Source organism: Gadus chalcogrammus, chromosome 16 (assembly GCF_026213295.1).
Source record: "Gadus chalcogrammus isolate NIFS_2021 chromosome 16, NIFS_Gcha_1.0, whole genome shotgun sequence".
NCBI classification, from domain to species: Eukaryota; Metazoa; Chordata; class Actinopteri; order Gadiformes; family Gadidae; genus Gadus; species Gadus chalcogrammus.
The window spans coordinates 5,545,084-5,567,643 of record NC_079427.1 but is presented as its reverse complement, the minus strand read 5'-3'; the positions used below and the strand labels follow the sequence as shown (position 1 = coordinate 5,567,643).

The following is a 22,560-nucleotide window of genomic DNA, read 5'->3' as shown; positions in this document are numbered from 1 at the left end:
CCACCAAGAGTTCACTACCATCACATGATCCCTGGCCCCGGGAGGCCCCAGGGGATGGGGGGCCCCCAGCATTTTGCACTGACCGTCTGAGAGTATCAGGGCGTGTCAGAAAAGGATTTGCGTGCAGAAACCGAGACCCGCAACGCCTGCTTCCCTGTGATCCCGGGAAAAGTCATTTTGATTTGGTCTTTTCTATTATTTTGTATGTTCTCATGTTGTTGTGTTGTGTTTCTGTTGGGGTCTCTATCACAAGATCACCCCAGCTTCAAAGCCACAGGGCTTATCCTCCCCAATGCAGCTTTATTTTACATTCACGCCAGTTGTTTTGTTTATTATAATAAAGGAGCGTGCGATGATAAGGAGAGAATGTGACAAAATAAAAGCCCCAAGGAGCGGAGGAGAAGAGGGGAAAACCGCTAACAACAGAAAGACAAAGAGAAGAAAGAAACAAAGTAAAAAAAACGGAGAATGTCGCAGGGAAGAACCGAAGACGCAGAACTGAATCTGTTTGTCCCCGTGGTGCCCTGTGTTGTCAAACAACCACGGAACAGCGGAAGCCAGGGAAAGTTCCTGCTCGTTATCGTCCCGTTCAAAGTAAACAGGACATGACAAATTCAACAGTGAGCGAGATGATTACGGTGGAACCGAAACATTAAAAACGAGTTAAGTTCTCTGGGCTGGAATATAAACCGTCAACCATGTCAACAATGCATGGTTACTGTTCAAACTCCAGCCACCTCAAGGAACGGATACACATGAGCACTGGGCAACGGACCAATGGTCCGGTGCTGTTCTGCGCGGACCATTGTTTTTTGATTTCAATGTCTTCCTTCCACATCCAAGTTGCATAAATCATAAATTTCAAGTTTCGACTTGATCTCAATACTAATGCCTATAGAATCTCTGTTAGGAGCAAAACTGTAGCCCTGCTGCCTTGGTTTTCTCATACTCTGGTGTAAAGAAAATGAAAAGTGTGAATTGATGTCATGGAGATTTGGCGTCTCGCACTCTCCAGCTCTCCTGCTGTCTGTCTCTCTTCCTCATTTGTTTCTCTCTTTTTCTGCATCTCTCATTCTCCCTCCTTCCATCTTTTCCTTGCCCTCTCGCTTACTTCTTTAACCTCTCTCTCTCTCTCTCTCTCTCTCTCTCTCTCTCTCTCTCTCTCTCTCTCTCTCTCTCTCTCTCTCTCTCTCTCTCTCTCTCTCTCTCTCTCTCTCTCTCTCTCTCTCACGTATGATGCCTTAACTCAGTGTCAGCTACCACATGGAGAGTAATCCACACCGTCTTTAAAGGTTAGCTTTAGTGTGGTGCTGTTGTTCGCAGCGCCATCGAAACCCAGCACAGTGGAATACTTCAAACCGGGCAGCCATCCGGGGTTATAGTTTGATATTTCCTCGATGTTGCTTTTCATTTCATTTCCCACCATATACACCCGTGTTAGATTCTTAATGGCAGGGGGTGGGAAAGAGGCAGCCATGCAGTGTGCAGGAATATTGTTGGAATATAGTGTAATGGTGCATGGCACGTCGCTGTTACAGTGTAAATATTCTACCAGGTTCTATGTTAAGTTGTGGCAGTGAGACTGATTGATTGGTGGTCAACTTCCTGGGGCGGGGCTATATCTTGGGAGGTATAAGGCGGTTTTATCATCTATTGAGGACCTGATAAACGTACAATTAATTATAAAAAGAGTTGCAACGGCAATTCGTCGTAGGCCTATCATTTATTTCAGTGCACACACAACATCTGAAAGTACAAGCCGTATGTATATCTAAATGTACAAATATTATATGTCTTCACGTACATTGTGATATCTAGCTCAAGGTACATGATTATTCTGCGTATTATTTTCAACCTTCCCGGTCAGCTCCATCTCCACAGCGGATGAGTCATTTGATTGAAAGGTTTGATGAAAGAGACAAACCAGCAAGTCGCAGAATCAACAGGCTTCATATTTCAGCTGCAGGGTTTCAGTCTTGTTTGTCGGTTTGTGTTCAAACTGTCGCTCTCTGTGGAAAGCCAAACGCCAGCGTGTGTGTGTGTGTGTGTGTGTGTGTGTGTGTGTGTGTGTGTGTGTGTGTGTGTGTGTGTGTGTGTGTGTGTGTGTGTGTGTGTGTGTGTGTGTGTGTGTGTGTGTGTGTGTGTGTGCGATGTCGGAATAATCAAGCTCTTGGTTTGTAATCGCCACTGTGGACCCCGGCCCTAATTAGTGTCACCTTAACGAGCTTTTGGACAATGGAGATCGAGACGTTTAGTAACCTGCCTCTGGTGGTGCTGAGATTGGCTTGGCACCGAGGGCACTTAGTGACAACTAGTTTTGGCTAGTGAGGTCGTACATTTTAAGTATACGATCATTGTAGGGCCAACTTCCAATTTGAAGTGAGTCCAAGTTTCCATCACCAGAAAATAGTTTTCACAACAGAATTGATAAATGGAAGTAAACACTAATTTGTAAAAAAAAAACACAGAATATAATCGCTGTGATCCCTTAATGGACATACAAATTGCTAATAGTGCCACAATGAAATAAACAAGCACAACAAACAAAATTATACTGACACATGAGTAATATCTGGACAAGTTTAAAAGAATAAACAGAATGCATTTACGATACTAGGTGTGTGATAGCAATTTAGTCACTAGTTCTTAAGAGTAAGGGCTGGTTAAAAAACACGTCTATTGGCATAGTGCTACATTTAAAATACAGAACGATAGCAATATTCTTTCTTTTGATCTGTTCCATGTGAACGAATCAGGCTGATAATGTCAATTATGTTGTTCTCAGGACCCAGTGTCGCGTCATAATTCAGTATCACACTGTATCACAATTGGAAATAGATTCATGTTGTGTTAATAAGACGATAATGGAGAACTATAAAGAATATTATTGAATCTTCCCGACGCTTGCTGAAGCTGTAGAGACACGAAAACACACACACACACACACACACACACACACACACACACACACACACACACACACACACACACACACACACACACACACACACACACACACACACACACACACACACACACACACCCACCAACCCCTCCATGCGCAATCCATGTATGTCTATATATCTAGACATAAAATTGCGATAGCTGTTTCCATTGCACTGGGATGCTCTGATGTGATAACCGCGATGCTCATTAAGGCCTGTGTTGAAGCAGGGTGGTGGTGGTGTGTGTGTGTGTGTGGCAGTGTGTACGTGGCCGTGTGTGTCCGACATCAGAATATTACATGTCCCCACGCAGTCTCGCTCTCCTTCACTTCCTGTCAACGGATGGAGAGGAAGAGTGACACCATCTGTCACTCTACATCTGACTCTCGCTCTCGCTCCAAATTCCAAATAACTTTATTGGCATGGAACATTAACATTTCCTTGCCCTCTCGCTTACTTCTTTAACCTCTCTCTCTCTCTCTCTCTCTCTCTCTCTCTCTCTCTCTCTCTCTCTCTCTCTCTCTCTCTCTCTCTCTCTCTCTCTCTCTCTCTCTCTCTCTCTCTCTCTCTCTCTCTCTCTCTCTCTCTCTCTCTCTCTCTCTCTCTCTCTCTCTCTCTCTCTCTCTCTCTCTCTCTCTCTCTCTCTCTCTCTCCACCCAAAAGAAACCTCGATCACCACAATCCTCAATCGCTGTCAACCTCTTCTCGTCCGTTCAATGGGGCAAGAGGGGGAGCAGAACGCTTGACTTGCACATCAGTCAAATAGATTGAAATTAACATAACAATTTTGCCGGCTGGATTGACACATTCTTTGTGGCATGGGAACAATAATAATGAACTGGCAAATGTGCTTTTATGTCCTCAACATTTTGACGATTGAGTTGATTCAACTTGATTGGAACATATCAGATCAAAGCAGGTGAATGAGCACAGGATTGCTGGATTGTGGTTATAACAGTTTGCAAACACATGCTGTTTATAGGTACGCACGCACGCGCGCATACACTGACGCATGGATACGCACACGCACACGCACATGCACACACGCTCACACACACACCGCAACAGAGTCAAGAATATGGCCGCCTGTCGGGGAATCTCAAGCTTTGTGGGTGTGGTTGTGTGTCATCGCCTTGGAAACGGTTAACTCTGGATCAAAACAAACCCATCAGACATCCAGTGAAGCCAATCAGAGTGGACATGTCGGACACACACACACACACACACACACACACACACACACACACACACACACACACACACACACACACACACACACACACACACACACAGAGACACACACACACAGAGACACAGACACACACACACAGAGACACAGACACACACACACAGAGACACAGACACACACAGACACACACATCTTTGTTGTGCGAGAGAGCAGTTTCTCACTTCTGGCAGCCGTATTGTAACATCACATCTCGCCTGCCCAGAGAGAGCCCACCGGCTTCATATAAAGCTTTTAATTTGATCTGGTCCCCAGTGTGCAAAAGGGTGTGTGTGAGGTGTGTGTGTCTCTCTTTTGTTTGTGTTTTGTGAGCCTGCCTGCATGTGTGTGTTTGTGTGTTCATGAGTATGCGAGTGTGAGTTGTGGGTCCAGTTCTTGTCAGGTATGTCTATGTGTGTGCGTGTGTGTGTGTGTGTGTGTGTGTGTGTGGTTCCCCATTTGCCAGATTGTGCGTCCTCGTGTCAGCTCGATCGCAGACAATCGCTGTGTTCAACTTTATTTTGTCAGATATCAACAGAACAATTTCATCCTTATGGGAAATTTGTATTCTGTCAACATGATGACGTATTTATTTACCATTTCCAACTACCCTCGTCCCATTTTATCTCTCGCGAGAACGGGCGTGACACCTAATTGATTACCTTCACCCACTCCGGCCCTGGGGAGAACGCTAGGCCAAGCGGTGAGGTGGAGGGAGGAAGAGGGTGAGAGAGGGGAGGGGGGAGGGGGGAGTAAAGGGAGGGGTTGAGTCGGTAACAGTTGTGGTTTGAGGGGTTGTGCTTTGCAATGCAATTGTCTATGCGAGGACGTGCTGTGCGTAGGGCCTGGACTACTCAGAACCCAAGACAAGTTCTCCGCACCCTTCTCCAATTCAACCTCTGGCCCAATTAGAACCCTGGACCAACCAGAACCCTTAAGCATCAGAAGCCTTGGCTAATCACACCCCTGGGATTGGTCTTGGTGCTTTCAGTGTCTGGGGAGATTCCACAGAGTTCTATCTGAGGGCCATGGGAATGAAAACAAACAGACCAACTATTTCCTCCTCATGAAGACCCCCACACACACACACACACACACACACACACACACACACACACACACACACACACACACACACACACACACACACACACACACACACACACACACACACACACACACACACACACACACACACACACACACACACACACACACACAATTATTTACCAGCTTATTTACTGGTCTCTGCTTCCTCTAGTGTGTGTGTTTGTACTGTGTAGTGAGAATGTTCTTTACTAGGGGGGTGGGGTTAGTCTAGACATGCAAAGGACATGCTCAGACGCCGTATGGAAAAACACACACACACACACACACACACACCTACAGACTCCTACAGACACCTACACCGACAGACACCTACACCGACAGACACCTACACACACACACACACCTATATACACACACACACACACACACACACCTATATACGCACACGCACACCTACAAACAAACTTCTTACCCATCCCCCCATCTAAAATAACCTATGCCCCATTCACCCCCCACACACACCAACTCACTCACCAACTCACTCACTCACTCACTCACTCACTCACTCACTCACTCACTCACTCACTCACTCACTCACTCACTCACTCACTCACTCACTCACTCACTCACTCACTCACTCACTCACTCACTCACTCACTCACTCACTCACTCACTCACTCACTCACTCACTCACTCACAATACAAACATTGCCTTGATGACCCGAGGGTCCACTTTCTGAAAGGGTCCCGGTTCCATCTCCGTAGAACCCTCAGGCTGCCACCGTCTGCCTCTCCCTGACCGTGAGAATGTCCTCTCCCCCCTCCCCTCTCTGCTCAGAGTGCCCCCCCGCCGCCCCCCCCCCCCAAGCCGGGGCGTCCCGGCACCCTCGCCACTCTCTTATTTATCTCCCGTCGCTGGCATCTCCGGCGAGAGCGGTTTGATTCCAGAGTCATTGCATCCTTAACGTCACACCGCACCATGACTCAGGTGGTTCTGTCCCCCCCCACCCCCCCCTGCCGATGGCTCACTCTGACTGGGGTGGAGGGGGAGGGTGGAGGGGGAGGGTGGAGGGGGAGGAGCTGGAGAGAGTGGGCGGTGGAGGTGGTGGTGTGGGTGGAGGTGGGGGTCCATAGATCTGAAAGTCTGTCCGTAATGCATCGTTCCCATCGACCGTGCTGGCTTTGTCCTGACCTGCTGTAATGTATTTGAGAAGTTAGTGTTGTTGTTTTTTTTCTGAAGGGAAACGCAGCAGAAGCAAATGCAGTTTGACCGCCCCCTAGTGGCGGGTTTAGGATTAACGTGATGAGGAGGAACGCGCCGTAATAACCGGTCCTTTCCTTTTTTTCTTTTTTTCCTTCTTATCCCCTCTCCCCCGTGTCTTGTTGACATTTTCAGGAGGGGAAGAAGAAATTTGACAAGGAAACAGAAAAGTACTACTCAACGCTGGAAAGACACCTCAGCCTGTCGTCCAAAAAGAAAGACTCCTTTCTCCAAGAGGTGCGGTTAACTCTGCTTGAACCTCATCTCCACATGATCTCCAAATGATCATAAAAATGACGTTTTTAGTGCGTGTTGTTATTTTTTTATTCATTTTACCCTTTCACAATTTCGATGAAGAGCACTTCGATCCTGAACAACCAGCCTCAAATCAAAATAAGTGGAGGCTGGCAAACGCCTTGGGTGTGTTGATCAGGGTACCAGAGGCATACGCTTCTAGGAGCAGATCTTATAGCAGCTCAAGAGCCTTTACTTACTGTTATTATTACTGCATTCAGTCATATAGACGACACCACTGTATGCTGACGTGCCCAAGTGCTTTACAGTGAATACAGATAAGGGTCGTTAAGAAACGGCTAGGGGTGACATGGTGAATGAATACACAAGACGTATGATACCCACGTACACACAAACATCTGCAGGGAGATGTGTGTTTTCTATTATGCTGTATGTGTTTCTCTTTTGTGTTGCAAGTTGTGCATGTGCGTTTGTGTGTGTGTGTGTGTGTGTGTGGGTTGTTCTATTACGTGGTGTGTTGCATATGTTTTTCTATTATGTAACATCTGTTTGTGTGTGTCTGCTTCATCAATTACGTTATCTCATTACGTCTTGTGAGTCGTGTGTGGGAGTCTTCATTAACATAGACTATAGAAGTGGCCTGTATTATTAAACGCAGGATGATTAAGATTCTACTACAATGACATCCAAGGTGTAGATAAGAACCTGTGTTCCTATTGTGTGCTATTGACTGAACCTTGATTGTTCGGGAATTCAGTGAGCACTTCTGGAACAAGAAAGCCCTGATCATTTCATTGCCGCCTTTTCTAGCAAAAAGGCTAGCTAGAGTGTCCTCCCCTCCACAGTGAGGTCGGTCTGGGATGTTTTAATGTTCAGTCTTTCAGTGCGACCTCTGTGTGTGTCTCTCCCCCCCTTCTCCCCCATCTCCCCCATTCTTCCCCCCCCCCCCCCAAGGCCGACTCCCAGATCGATAAGGAGAGGCAGCTGTTTTACGATGCCTCGCTCGAATACGTCTTCAAGATACAAGAAGTCCAAGAGAAGAAGAAATTTGAGTTTGTGGAGCCGGTAAACGACAATTGCCTGACGGTGTTATTTTGACGTTATTTCAGTTGTCTCCTAAGTTATCCGTAAATGGTGTGTTTTCACGCGAAACACCCTAACTACACAGGCTGATGGAGATTCCAGGAGCTCATTTTCTACGTTTATAGGCGAGTCTACGGCGGGGGTAATTTTAAACACGCTTCAGAGTAAATTAGCTTGTTAAGGAAACTCTGTTTAAGCGTCTCCCAAATTAAGGTACAGAAATGTACAATCATGGAAGTCTGTCCCTTGTGCGCCGGCATTATCGTCGCTCGGAATGAAACATTATCCGGCCCGATCCCTTTAGGCCAGGCTCACGGATAAAATACGATTTAAAAAAAAAAAAAAAAAAAAACAGTTCCCCCCCCCCATCACATAAAACAACATAAAAAACAATTTTAACCAAGAGGGCCTGCGTTGGCACTCTCTCCTTGTCCGTTGCCGGGAAAAGATTGCAGCCACGGCTGAAATACTTAGCGGAGAAGTTAGCATAAATCGTGCGGTTCTCCAGGTATTAAATGGGGAGCGGACGTGAGCTGGGAGCTAACAAGCTCTCCTGAACCCCCCCCTGCTTCCCATCTGTTTACCTCCCCTGGCAGCTCAGCCTCAGCCCGGGCCACAAATGTAAATCTCCCAGCTGCAGAGAGCAGGCCGGTGAATATGACACGGCTCTGCCTGGCTCTGTGATGAATCTGGGCTGTGATTCTGCTGCTGATACTCCACCACCACCACCACCACCACCACCCGCCTCAATACCCCCAGAACGTCCCTCCCCTGCCTACCGGATCACATCAGCGTTTGTTCTGTCAGTGTTCCACTGTGGGTGGAAAAGAGCTTCTTCTCACCCAGCGCCTTCTCTTTGCTGGTTTTTTTATCCATGCGGGAGCTTCATTTCCCAAGCCTTACACTCAATACATACCCCAACCGATTATACACTGCCGTCAACTATGCCGCCGCCGTTTAGACAGCAGGTGATATAGAATCCCTTTCTGTCGGCCCAACTCCACAACGTATTACTTGTGGGGATTCGATTGTTGTGTGCCATCTTGTGTCCTACAAATGCAGCTACACGTGATTTGTTCCAGCAGAGTAGCATGGTGTTATCATAGTTTATATAAGAGATATGAACGGTTTAATGAGCTGTCCATGAGACGGACATTACAATGTCCTGTGAAGACCCTTCACAGACTTCCACTGGCAATCACAGGATCATTGTCTTCAAGGGTGGGCAGTGTCATTCTCTCCAGTCCAGACATTAAATACACAGTGGCCGTTTTGTGGTAAAGGACCTAACTCTTATCCCCTCTCTCGCATTTCCTCTCTCCTCTCCAAACTCCTCTCCTCTCAACTCCACTCACCTCTCCCCTCTCCTCTCCCATCTCCTCTCCCCTCTCATCTCCCATCTTCCTTTATTCTCTCACCTCGTCATTTTACGAACATTCCCTCCTCTCCTCCTCCCCTCCTCTCCTCTCCTCTCCCCTCCTCTCCTCTCCTCTCCTCTCCTCTCCTCTCCTCTCCTCTTCACCTCCTCTGATCCTCTCTCCTCTCCCCTCCTCCCCTCCACTCCTCTCCTCCCCTCCTTCCCTCCTCTCCTCTCCTCTCCTCTCCTCTCCTCTCCTCTCCTCTCCTCTCCTCTCCTCTCCTCTCCTCTCCTCTCCTCTTCACCTCCTCTGATCCTCTCTCCTCTCCCCTCCTCCCCTCCACTCCTCTCCTCCCCTCCTTCCCTCCTCTCCTCTCCTCTCCTCTCCTCTCCTCTCCTCTCCTCTCCTCTCCTCTCCCCTCCTCTCCTCTCCTCCTCTCCTCTCCTCTCCTCTCCCCTCCTCTCCTCTCCCCTCCTCCTCTCCTCTCCTCTCCTCTCCTCTCCTCTCCTCTCCCCTCCCCTCCCCTCCCCTCCCCTCCCCTCCTCTCCTCCCCTCCTCCCCTCCTCCCCCTCTCCTCCCCCAGCTCCTGGCGTTCCTCCAGGGTCTCTTCACCTTCTACCACGAGGGATACGAGCTGGCTCACGAGCTGGAGCCCTACAAGCAGCAGCTGCAGTTTAACCTGCAGAATGTAAGGAGACCACACACACACATGCATGCCCACACACACACACACACACACACACACACACACACGCATACCCACACACACACACACGCATACCCACACACACACACACACGCATACCCACACACACACACATGCATACCCACACACACACACACGCATACCCACACACACACACACACGCATACCCACACACACACACATGCATACCCACACACACACACACGCATACCCACACACACACACATGCATGCCCACACACACACACACACACACACACACGTCTTGGCTCCTCTCCTCCTTGGCCTCTGGGGATGAGTTGAACACACACGCATACGTACACAGTCTCACACAATCACACACGATGAATGTGTGCACCCACACTGTTATTCGTTACGCGCTACTCTAACTCGTGATTTTACTCGCTCACTCATACACGACACACAAGTCACAAACACACATAAACACGCACACACACATACAGTACATATACACACACACATATATATATATATATATATGTATACACGCACACACACGCGTCACATATTTACGCATACACACACACACGATACACACACACACATTTATACACACACAAGTCACAAACACACACACACACAGACACACATAAGTCACACACACCGAACGGACAGCCCACATAATCAGATGGGGGGGGGGGCTTATCGTTTCAGGTGCGGCTAGGCGTAGCGTAGCTTCAGCGGCAGGCGATCTGCGGGTGATTGACTGATATTCCGCCGCCTCCTACTGGAAATCGATAGTTCCAGAGTGTAGCATTTCATGTGGAGACCACGGGGATGTTTAATGGTGTCTTCTGATAAAATGGGTACTCGCTGTGACGGCAGAGGGAGAGGACGGCAGAGGGGGAGTGCGGCCGCGCCCCGTTTCTCAGACGTGTTGGCTTGACATGTCGGTGTTGTGTCCACAGAGCACCTCCTCAGGGTTTTTGGGTCACACATCTTTCATGAAAGAAAGGCGGTCCGGTAGCACGCAGCCTGTTTCATACTGTAGATTAATGACGCAATGTCCTCGTATTCCATCATCTTTTAGTATTTACGAGTGAACAGCTTTTATAAAATATGTATGTATATATATATATATATATCATCAATATATTATGAATATATATATATATAATAAATATACACATACATCTAATAAATATGAATCGGTTATGAATCCTTGACATTGTGATTCTACCCTGTCTGTTGAATGATGAAAACATGATTTGATGCGTCAGGAAATATAAATTTCATTAACATTTGACTTGATGATCCATCTTCATCCACACACCTACACACACACACACACACACACACACACACACACACACACACACACACACACACACACACACACACACACACACACACACACACACACACACACACACACACACACACACACACACCTAGACACACCTAGACACACACACACACACACACCTAGACACACACACACACACACACACACACACACACACACACACACACACACCTAGACACACACACACACACACACACACACACACACCTAGACACACACACACACACACACACACACACACACACACACACACACACACACACACACACACACACACACACACACACACACACTGTGTCACATGACCTTTATCACTAATCTCTTCATAAACCCCGGCCCCTCCCCATCGCCCCCCCGCCACCCAGATTGTAGCATCGACCGGACAGGTTTTTTACGTCCTACCTTCAACGTTGAGCCTTAATTGATGAGTCCCGGTTAACTCCCGTCTGTTGAGATGTCGTAAACTCTTGAAAGCGGGACGCATCGCACGGCGGGGCACACTCTGAGCTGTCAGCCGCCCTGTTTTATTACGCACGACGCATTCCTTCAGAGGTGAGGCGTCTGCGCCGACCGACTGTATATCAAGAGGTCGGGGGGAAATTATGAAGGCCTGTTTGAGTATCACGAGCCAGACCGGGGAGCAGTCCTCTCAGGAACACATTCCTTTGCGAGATGCGTCGCTCGGCACATCCGAGATGGGAGAGGAGAGAGATTAAGTCAAATGAAGAGTGAGGAGAGGAGACATGAGAGGAGGTGAGGAGACATGAGAGGAGTTGAGGAGATATGAGAAGAGTTTAGGAGATATGAGAGGAGTTGAGGAGACATGAGAGGAGATGAGGAGATATGAGAGGAGTTGAGGAGATATGAGAGGAGTTTAGGAGACATGAGAGGAGATGAGGGGACATGAGAGGAGTTGAGGAGATATGAGAGGAGTTGAGGAGACATGAGAAGAGTTTAGGAGATATGAGAGGAGTTGAGGAGATATGAGAGGAGTTTAGGAGATATGAGAGGAGATGAGGAGACATGAGAGGAGTTGAGGAGACATGAGAAGAGGTGAGGAGACATGAGAGGAGATGAGGAGACATGAGAGGAGATGAGGAGACATGAGAGGCATTGAGGAGATATGAGAGGAGTTGAGGAGATATGAGAGGAGTTGAGGAGACATGAGAAGAGTTTAGGAGATATGAGAGGAGATGAGGAGACATGAGAGGAGATGAGGAGACATGAGAGGAGAGGAGATGAGAAGCGAGGAGATGACGAGACATGAGGGGAGCTGAGGAGACATGGGAGGAGGAGACATGAGAGGAGGTGAGGAGACATGAGAGGAGAGAAGGAGACATAAGAGGAGGAGACATGAGAGGAGGTGAGGAGACATGAGAGGAGAGAAGGAGACATAAGAGGAGGAGACATGAGAGGAGGTGAGGAGACATGAGAGGAGTTGAGGAGACATGAGAGGAGATGAGGAGACATGAGAGGAGAGAAGGAGACATGAGAGGCGGCAAGCGAGGGAATCGTCATTTGAAACGGACTGACAGCTCTCCGTGGCAAAGGGCAGGGAGATACAGACACCTCATCCAGGGGGACCCCCCCCCCCCCCCCCATCACGACATCACTGGACACTCTGGATTACGGGATAATCCCGAGGACATTTTGGGATTTATCGGATAACGTTCCGGTGGGATCACCTGTCGTTGTTCAGGCGCGGAACAACTTTGTGAGCACCAAGCAGGAGGTGGAGAAGCTGATGAAGAGGATGAGGTCGGCAGACCAGGACTACAAACCCCCGGGCCAGTGGACGATGGAGGGCTTCCTCTACGTCCAGGAGAAACGTGAGTCCCTCCAGCGTGGCCCCTCCCGATCAAACTTGACCGGAACACAGCTCTGTTCAACGGCCCAAAGTATCTGACAGTATAAACGAGGAGACGGAAACACGTGAATAAATCGCAAAAATGAAATAGCTCAATGATAATGAGATACCGTGCACTCACTCATTTACTTGAATAACATCGGCTTTGGTCACTTTTGAATATCCGATAGATACAAGGCCTTGTGTGGGTTGTTGTTGACTGTTAATGTTGTTGTTTTTCCCCTTCATGAGGTTTGTTGTGGGTTGCTGTATTCCACCCATGTTGAGAATTGTTTTTGTCTTTTACTGGTGGTTAATTATTTCTTTCACCATTGTAGTTTATTGTTTTTGGGTGTTTCACTGTTGATTTTGGTTTTCACCGTTGTTGTTGTTTATCACCGTTGTTGTTGTTGACGATGGTTGTGTATTTTCCCTGTTGTTGTGGTGCAGGTCCTCTGGGTTGCACCTGGACCCGTCACTACTGCACCTTCGAGAAGGGCAGTAAGACCTTTACCATGAGCAGCACTGAGCACAAGTCAGCCGGCAAACAGGTAGTCACAGACAGACAGACAGAGTTGTAGCTACCTAGTAGTAGTGTTTGTTTTTATATTATCTGGATCTTAAGCTTGCGTCTGAATACATTTGTTCGTTTTGATGATAGTTGTGTTCCTATGTTCCAGAACGGTCTCGTTCTGAGCCCGGCGGAGATGTTCAAGCTCAAGTCTTGCATCCGCAGGAAGACGGACTCCATCGACAAGCGCTTCTGCTTCGACGTGGAGGTGGTGGAGAGGTGTGTGGCTGTACTCAATCTTCCAGGTGTTCCCTAACCATGCTCCTTAACATGTTCCCTAACATGTCCCTAACATGTTCCCTTGCACGTTATGGAACTTGCTAACCACATAACACGTTCCTTAAGGTGTTCCTCCTTACCTTAGAGTGTTGCCTAACTATTTAAGTTGCATGTTCCTTGACTTATGACTTTATTGTACTTGGTGTTTTACAATACAAATCAACTTTTTAAAGTAGTTTGCGTTGTAGATTCACTATTTATATTGATGTTGCACTTCTCATATCTCATGTGAATTGAAAAAAATATTCTTCACATACAGTTTGGAATGGCTATTCCCCAATTGACGATAGCTGTTCTGCTCTATAATATCCCTGTCTAGGGGGGGTGATCTATCCGCAGGGACCCACTGTAACCTTCCTCCCCAGGATAAATTAAGGCTGCGCTGGAATAGCACTGCAAATAGGATCCTTGTCCGACGCAGGACATTAAAGTGTTTGTTCCAACGGTCAAATCTTTCTGATCTATTCCCTTTTCCTTCTTCTCCGAAATGTTACAACAACCAACTCCCTAAACTCACTTTGCCTTACAAGTTTACTCTAAGACATAAGAGACGGAGATCTTCATCTCCAGTCTGTTTTGTTCTTTGGTTTTGATCATAAGCAGCAATAACGTAAGCGAAAATATAATTTGCATAAGTCACGGCGAACTAATCGGATAAGAATACCAGTATTTAATGAGCTGTTATTACAAATTAGTCTACTGTTCTGTTAGTATAAATTTCCTATCCCAATGTTCTCTGTTCTGTTCCTCCTTGCATGCCTTCCTCTGCCTCTCCCCCCCTCCCCCCCCCCCCCCCCCCCCCCCCTCCCATCCACTGTATGTACTTCCTGCTTCCTGTGACGGTAGACGGTATCCACCGCCTGCCTGAACCCTGTTCATGTTCTCTCTCCTGTGTCTGTGTCGATGCAGTCAGGCCCTCTGTCGAGGAACTCTTTTAAGACCCCTACTGTTATTCGGTAAAGTCCGGTACGTGAGCTGACCAGTGCTTCCCGAAACCCCCCCCCCCCCCAGCAGGTGCATGCGCTGCTGCATGTCTGCTGCTGCTAGTAAACCCCGAAGTAGCCAATCGCTAAAACTCTGCGTCGACCAATCTTCCCTCCTCCTCCTCCGCCACCACAGCAGCAACTCCAATCACTGCTCAGAATCACCTGCCACACAATCACCAGCCACGGCTGAAGGGCCTCCCCCCGCGATTTGCTATTGATTCGTGATATTAACCAGAATGATGCCATGATTATTCGTTGTTATAGTTATCCCGAGAATCAAATGAATAATAAATTGTTAATCTTTCTGTTTGCTGATTGGAAGAGGGGGGGAAAAAAATCAGCAGACCTTCCAGGCCTTCAGGGAACATTCATTTTTAATTTCTGCCTGATTGTTTCCCACCGGGGGGAAACGGTCACAGTGAGATTCCTCCAGACGCCGTTTAGAATGGGATGGGGAGGGTACATGAGGTGATGACAGACTTTGGATGAGTTGTTTACTCTCTCCATGCGACGATGCTAGCTGTAACGCCCCCCTCCCCCCAGCGTGTGTGTGTGTGTGTGTGTGTGTGTGTGTGTGGGGGGGGGGGTCCTGATGCTGATTATGCGAGCGATGCTACCCGAGGAGAAACCGGTAGGAGACGAGGCGCGGCGTGCAGTGACTGGTGTCAATCAGTCGGAAGCAGACCAGACACCTGATGTTTCGTGTGCGATGCTGCGACGAGACGATGACAGGAGGCTGTTTGTTGTTTGTGTCAGATGCACGCCAGGGTGACGGCGTCTCACTGTTTGTAACGGGAGGTGACTGAGGGGGGGGGGGGGGGGGGGCGGGGACGATAAAGTAAGAGACACAGAGCGAGGTGGTAGTCTCAGGTCGTCGTGGTTACAGGGAATCTCTATAAAGAAGTTCACCGGCACAAGTTGCTTCGGATGAAAGTGTGTGCTGAATGAGAAGAACTGTTCATGACTTAATCAGTTGAATGTCTTAGGATGTTTAATTTGGTTGGTGATGGTGGGGGTGCGGCCGTTGGTGGTAGTGGGCGGGGTCACAGTGTGGTGATGTAATGAAACACGTGCACCTGATACTTTAATCACCCATCCCTTGCCGTGATTGATACCTGGTCGGTTTGAAGGCCAGGTGTGAAGGCCAAACTGTACTCCTGTGTTGAATAGACTTCTTATGCCTCCACTGTGGGTCGCTTCGCCTGCAACTGGCATTTCGCGTTTTCATCATTCTGACATCATCGCCATCACACCAAAAAAGGTCCCCAAAAGTCACTCAGTCAGTGACATCTGCTGGTCTTAATTAAGTGGAGATGATCCAATCAAAGGAACCTCTCCACCTGGTCCGTCATAAATGAACTGAAACGTTAATGAAGGGCCATCCGTCGCCCTAATGGTGGTTTTATAGGTTCCCGTAACCCATGGCGACGACCACTCTGGGCTACGCTGGCGATATTCAACGCAGAAGTAGAATCTGGTCTTCAGTGAGGAGGCTGTAAGGAGAGTGCATGTGTGATGGGGGTATAGGTGAGGTGTGTGTGTGTGTGTGTGTGTGTGTGTGTGTGTGTGTGTGTGTGTGTGTGTGTGTGTGTGTGTGTGTGTGTGTGTGTGTGTGTGTGTGTGTGTGTGTGTGTGTGTGTGTGTGTAAGCGGTTTGATTGAGAAGTATAGTGTATGTGATGAGTAGATGTAAGATTTGTGTGTGTGTGTGTGTGTGTGTGTGTGTGTGTGTGTGTTGCGAGCTGTGTGTAAGGTGTCTGTTGTGCTGCCCCCAGGCACGGCGTGGTGACGCTACAGGCTCTGTCCGAGACCAACCGTCGTCTCTGGCTGGAAGCCATGGACGGCAAGGAGCCGGTGAGCTGACCTCTGACCTCTCGCTCTCGGCCTTTTTTCTCTCTCTCTCTTTCTTTGTCTCTGTCAGACTCGCTCAGTCTCTCACTCGCTCAGTCTCTCAATCGCTCTCTCTCTCTCTCTGTCTCTCTCTGTCTCTCTCTGTCTCTCTCTGTCTCTGTCTCTGTCTCTGTCTCTGTCTCTGTCTCTCTCTCTGTCACACTCTCTCATGCTCTGTTTACATTGGTCTCTCTCTCTCTCTCGCTGTCACTCGCTCCTTCTTACTGTCACTCTCTCACTGAATTCAATTCAATCCAAAAACGCTTTATTGGCATGGTAAATACACATTTGCAATGCCATAGCAGTTTTCTGTGTGTGTGTCTCTCTCTCTCTCTATCCCCCTCCCCCCCACCCTACAGATTATCTCAGAAAGCATTGTTTAGTACTCAAGAGAGATCTGCCAGAAGCACACCTGGTTTGGTCTGTCTGTATGTCTGTCTGCCTCGTGAATTAATTCATCCACAGTTTATATAACAACTATCTGCTACAGTGGCCGAGAAAGCCCCGATCTGCTATTATGTGCTTCCGGTGCTTCTGTGTACTTCACCTTGTCGATGTTGGTCATTATTTACGCTTTATTATTCTCTACACTTCCCAGATCTATAACCTGCCTGCAATACTGAGCAAGAAGGAGGAAAGTAAGTGTGTGTGCATGTGCAGAATAGAAGTTGAACAAATTATATTCAAATTCATATTTATTTATTTATTAGCAGAAATTCAGTCTTCTCAAAGACACGCAGCCTTATAGATACATAACATATAGATATACAACATGCTAGAGATGTTTAACACTCTATATAAATATATGTATATTGATACATCCATGCAGACATAGATATAGATATAGATGTGTATATATGTACTGTAGATATTTGTATACATACATGTGTATATACATACGTGTAAACATATAAAATATTTACATATATAGAACACATGTACATATATAGAACACACACAGTATATGAAACTATAAGGTCCCTGTTCACGGGTGGCAGCAGCCTTGGTATTCCTGCCCGGCAGTCTGGTTAGCACACAGCAGCGATCGATTTGTCAGTCACGCTTTAATCTGGGGTTTTCAGCGTTCCTCAACGAGGCTGGCTTCAACTTTGTGAGGAAATGCATCGACCTGGTGGAGAACCGAGGTGGGCACTGAACAGTCTCCGTTTTACCGAACACTGACTTCACACGGAAACGTAGCCTTTTTTAACCTTTCCGCCTGCTTCCCCCACTCACTTTTATACCCCTGCACATTTCTCATCAATTTCCATTTATTCATTGGATTACAGTTTCTACATATTATATATATTTCTTTGCTTCCATGTATTCTATCCTCTTTCTCTATCTCTTATTATCTTGAGCAGAGGCATGGTAATGACAACGATTTCCCCAGGGATTCAGAAAGCAATCTCTGAATCAGAAAATGATGCACGCATCCAATGAAGTGAAGCCAATAAAAACCCACCCAGAATGTTACGTAATATATTCTGTTGGATCATAATATGATGTTTAGGCTCGATTGATCACATCTATACCTATTGACAAAGCCATCTGCCACTCCAACACTGAACGATCAGACCTGGTTATATAATCAAGATATTCTCCTACAGAAGAATATAGTATGGTAGCTTATATATTTAATGCTGCCATACTTCCCTATAGAGTAGACTATACAATTGCCCATATGTTCACTACCATAAATACACATATCTTGTTTATATCAATATCTTTATTATAGCTCTCCATGTCTATATATATATATATATATATATGAAACTGAGACTGTATGCAACTAGGATGGATGATACTGACCCCTTGTGTGTGTGTGCGTGTGTGTGTGTGTGCGTGCGTGTGCGTGTGTGTGTGTGTGTTTGTATGTATGTGTGTGTGTGTGTGTGTGTGTGTGTGCGTGCATGTGTTGTCATTGCCCTACAGGGATCAACACTCTGGGTCTGTACCGGATCGGCGGGGTCAACTCCAAGGTGCAGAAACTGATGAGCACGGCCTTCTGTAAGTATCACTCGTCTCAGGGGATGATGGTGACAGTGGTACACAAGTGGTGGGGACTGCCGAGGACATGATGGTCCTGTGTAACTCTAAAGGACATCACCATGTCTGTGTAGCTCATCTGCCAGGGTTAGGAGCACCATCCTACTCATGGTCAACAAAATGCAGTTGACCAAATGGCATATGTTTATATAAGTACTATTAAAATGAATAAAGCGGCATCTGGTTTGAGTACATAATGTAGTAAGGATATTCATTCCGGGTTTTCTGCGTTCACACCAAATGCTTCAACGTAACTGTGTGTACTACTAAAGTAAAACTGCTGAATGGTAAAAGGTGTCCATCTAGTGGTAGTTTTGTGTAATCGCATCATAATTCTGCTCTGTCGAAAAATAGTTGTTATTTTACATTTATATTTATTTATCTCATAAATCGTTCAACGCATCTTTTGTACATGTTTAAGATGTTTTGGGTCGTGGGCTGTGTTGGAGGTGGTAGTGGTAGTTTTGTGTAATCACATCGTAATTCTCCTCTGTCGAAAAAAAGTTGTTATTTTACATTTATAACATTGTTTCAGGCATTTTGAATATTTCTTGCTTAATTCAATACATTGCAAAAAATCAGAATTTTAATCTCATATATCGTTAAACGCATCTTCCATACATGTTTTAGATGTTTTGGGTCGTGGGGTGTGTTGGAAGTAAGGTGAAGGACGTCATTGGTTGATCAAAGTGTTTCCAACAGCAACCAAAGCGGCGGTGGATATGGATCTGGATGCTGAGGCCTGGGACAACAAAACCATCACGAGTGGCCTGAAGAACTACCTCAGGTCAGAGTGGCCGCAGCCGGAGGCTACATTATTACCTCTTTACGCCAGCCGCGCCTGGCTTTATTGATTCGTTGAAGCCCACCTGCTGAGTGGGCTAGGTAGCTCTCTCTCTCTCTCTCTCTCTCTCTCTCTCTCTCTGTCTGTCTGTCTGTCTGTCTGTCTGTCTGTCTGTCTGTCTGTCTGTCTGTCTGTCTGTCTGTCTGTCTGTCTGTCTGTCTGTCTGTCTGTCTGTCTGTCTGTCTGTCTGTGTCTCTGTCTCTGTCTCTGTCTCTGTCTCTGTCTCTGTCTCTGTCTCTTTTGCACTCTCACACACACATGCACAGGTTCTCTGAGAGAGAAATTATTCAAGTGTTTTCCTCTCTCCCCCACCAGGTGTCTGTCTGAGCCCCTAATGACATTCAAGCTGCACAAGGACTTCATTCTGGCTGTCAGTAAGTACTTCATCCTAGCCTTGTGGTAAGCCTCGTTAAGGACTAGTGGGTTAGCCTCGTTATTGGTTAACCATCTTTATGGGTTAGCCTCATTAGTGGGCTAGCCTTGTTAGTGGGTTAGCCTCGTTAGTGGGTTAGCCTCGTTAGTGGGTTAGCCTAGTTAGTGGGTTAGCCTAGTTAGTAGGTTAGCCTTGTTAGGAGTTAGCCTTGTTAGGGGTTTGCCTCATTAGTGGGCTAGCCTTGTTAATGGTAAGCCCTGGTAAAAAAGGTATTTTGAGTGGTAAGCCTCCATTGAGGGTTGTCCTCGTTTGCAGTCTTTTTAGAGGGTTTAGACATAGGAAGCTTATCGTTTTTTCTGTTCTATTCTATTTAGTAATTTATCAGACATGTTTATCCAAAGCGAATCGAGCAAGCGGTTTCTTGCTAAACCATGCCGACAGCTAGTCTAAAGTCATCAGGGGTCAATCCCGCTAACTTTTCAGTTTGTAGTGAGAAACCCCTGGCACTCCGCCGCCCCGTCCAATAGTTGTATGATGATGTTAACGAGGCTTTCTCCTCCTCCCCCCCCCCCCCCCCCCCAGAGTCGGACGATCAGAACTACAGAGTGTGTGCTGTCCACGCCCTGGTCCACAAGCTCCCTGACAGGAACAAGGAGATGCTGGAGCTGCTGATCCAACACCTCGTCACGTACGTCCCGTCTCCCACAACCTCCGCGGAGCTAATTCAGTTTGGAGGTCACTCGTTCGATAGCTTCAAAGCCCCATCCACCCCCCCGTTCAGATGATCCTACTTATATTACTTTACGTAATATAACCTCTTTTTTTTTTAATTAATCGATTAATCTCCCCTTTATTATTCGAAAGGGAAGAACATTGGTGTTCTCTTCCTTCTATTCTATCTTATTTTCTTTCTTCTACTGAGGTCTTCTGTGGCTTCTACTTTTTTTTTTTTATATATATATATATACCAGCAGTGGTTGGCATAGCAACGGGAGGAGCTGTAAAACGTCCCTTTTGTTTTTGTAGAGCCCTTAGTCACAGTAACACCAGCCCGTCACCCAGAGGAAACACTCCCCCCCCCACCCCAGAGGAGACACAACCCTAGATGGATCAGGAGTGGGGTCCCTCCTGATCCAGAAAGTTCACAGCTGGAGGGGCTTCAGAGACACACTAACAACCTCTACAATCTGTTGTTGAATTTCGATTTTGTAAGACTTTGATGTGTGATATCTACTGTAGCTGTAGCTGTTACATTTATTTTTATTTACAGTGAATTTGTGATTATCTAGCAACTCAATACACTGTCCAGTTATTGTCTTTATTGTTGCTGTTGTTGTTGTAAGATAGTGGCCGTCATGGTTCATGGTGCGACTCCAGCTCAGTCCATGTGGTGGTGTTTGCTATAGGGTCTCCACCCAGAGCAAGTTCAACCTGATGACGGTGTCCAACCTGGGCGTGATCTTCGGTCCCACGCTGATGAGGTCACAGGAGGAGACGGTGGCGGCCATGATGAACATCAAGTTCCAGAACATTGTGATGGAGATACTGATCGAGAACTTTGACAAGGTAAGCAGCCTTAGTTCATACCTCATATATTATATCATTTATATCAATATTACGATATATATAGATATAGTGTGTCTATATTAGTGTTATCTAAAAATATATATGAAAAAAATGTATATAAAGAAAGTTTTCTTTATATTGGACACTATAAATATACATAAACTTTTTTTTAAAAGGTCAAGTTTTTTGCTAGTACATTTTTTGCCAATCCGCCGGTGGTTCCTCCAGGTGTTCCACCAGGAGCCAGACCCCAACGTGCCCCTGCCCACGCCGCAGAGCCGTCCAGAGTCCCGCAGGAACCGGGCCATCGGCCTCTCCACCCTCCCCCGGAAGCCTCGCAGCCTCTACACCCCCACCCTCTGCCTGGCCGACGTGGACAGTGAGTACCAGCGCCGCCAGCGCCAGCGGGTCACACCCAGCCCCGCGGTTTGGGCTAGGCTAGTAAGGCTAGTTGGTCAATTGGTGGCAAGTCAGTCGATTTTTGCTATAAGCAAAGTTAGCGTTGTAGCTTATTCATATCTGCAGTCCCTGGGCTTTTCTTTTTGTCAGAGCATTTGATTTATTGATTGCTTTCAGGATGTGAAGATAATTCCAACAAATATGCCTTGATGAAAATGGCCTACCGTAGCTTTAAAACCTTGCAATAAAACCCCATTTAGCCCAATTCAAAAGTACGTGTCTGTGTAAAATATGGAGCATAGATTTATTATTGTTTGTGAGCTGTGCAGTGAGAAAGAGTCTGATAGCTGTTAGCCCTACCTTCTTTTGTCAGCCTTGGTTAATGATCTATTGACTCTGAGTTAAATTGGCAGTTGGAAGTTATTTTGGGTTCACTATTTATACTCAAACCGACTACAGGCAGCAGCACACTGCTTGAGCTGTTTACAAAACTTTGTATATTCTTACCTAGGGTGCTAGCATAGCTCATGTCATGCCATCCCCAGGGGA

At 46.9% G+C, this 22,560-nt stretch overlaps 1 protein-coding gene across 5 annotated transcripts in view; it reads left to right on the top strand.

Moving 5' to 3' along the window:
* Window positions 1–22,560, top strand: part of LOC130406671 (rho GTPase-activating protein 42) — a 76,277-nt gene that overhangs the window by 45,559 nt on the left and 8,158 nt on the right. For 2 of the 5 annotated variants that reach the window (XM_056612350.1, XM_056612351.1), the window contains exons 7-22: window positions 6,617–6,718; window positions 7,691–7,801; window positions 9,761–9,865; window positions 12,909–13,038; window positions 13,506–13,606; window positions 13,736–13,845; window positions 14,815–14,871; window positions 16,666–16,744; window positions 17,379–17,418; window positions 17,863–17,925; window positions 18,716–18,790; window positions 19,532–19,616; window positions 19,989–20,047; window positions 20,629–20,734; window positions 21,453–21,612; window positions 21,841–21,993. In XM_056612350.1, the coding sequence (XP_056468325.1) occupies window positions 6,617–6,718; window positions 7,691–7,801; window positions 9,761–9,865; window positions 12,909–13,038; window positions 13,506–13,606; window positions 13,736–13,845; window positions 14,815–14,871; window positions 16,666–16,744; window positions 17,379–17,418; window positions 17,863–17,925; window positions 18,716–18,790; window positions 19,532–19,616; window positions 19,989–20,047; window positions 20,629–20,734; window positions 21,453–21,612; window positions 21,841–21,993 (1,536 nt within the window). The remainder of the gene's footprint in view (window positions 1–6,616; window positions 6,719–7,690; window positions 7,802–9,760; window positions 9,866–12,908; window positions 13,039–13,505; window positions 13,607–13,735; window positions 13,846–14,814; window positions 14,872–16,665; window positions 16,745–17,378; window positions 17,419–17,862; window positions 17,926–18,715; window positions 18,791–19,531; window positions 19,617–19,988; window positions 20,048–20,628; window positions 20,735–21,452; window positions 21,613–21,840; window positions 21,994–22,560) is intronic. The other 3 variants (XM_056612352.1, XM_056612355.1, XM_056612354.1) reach the window with 3 other exon arrangements.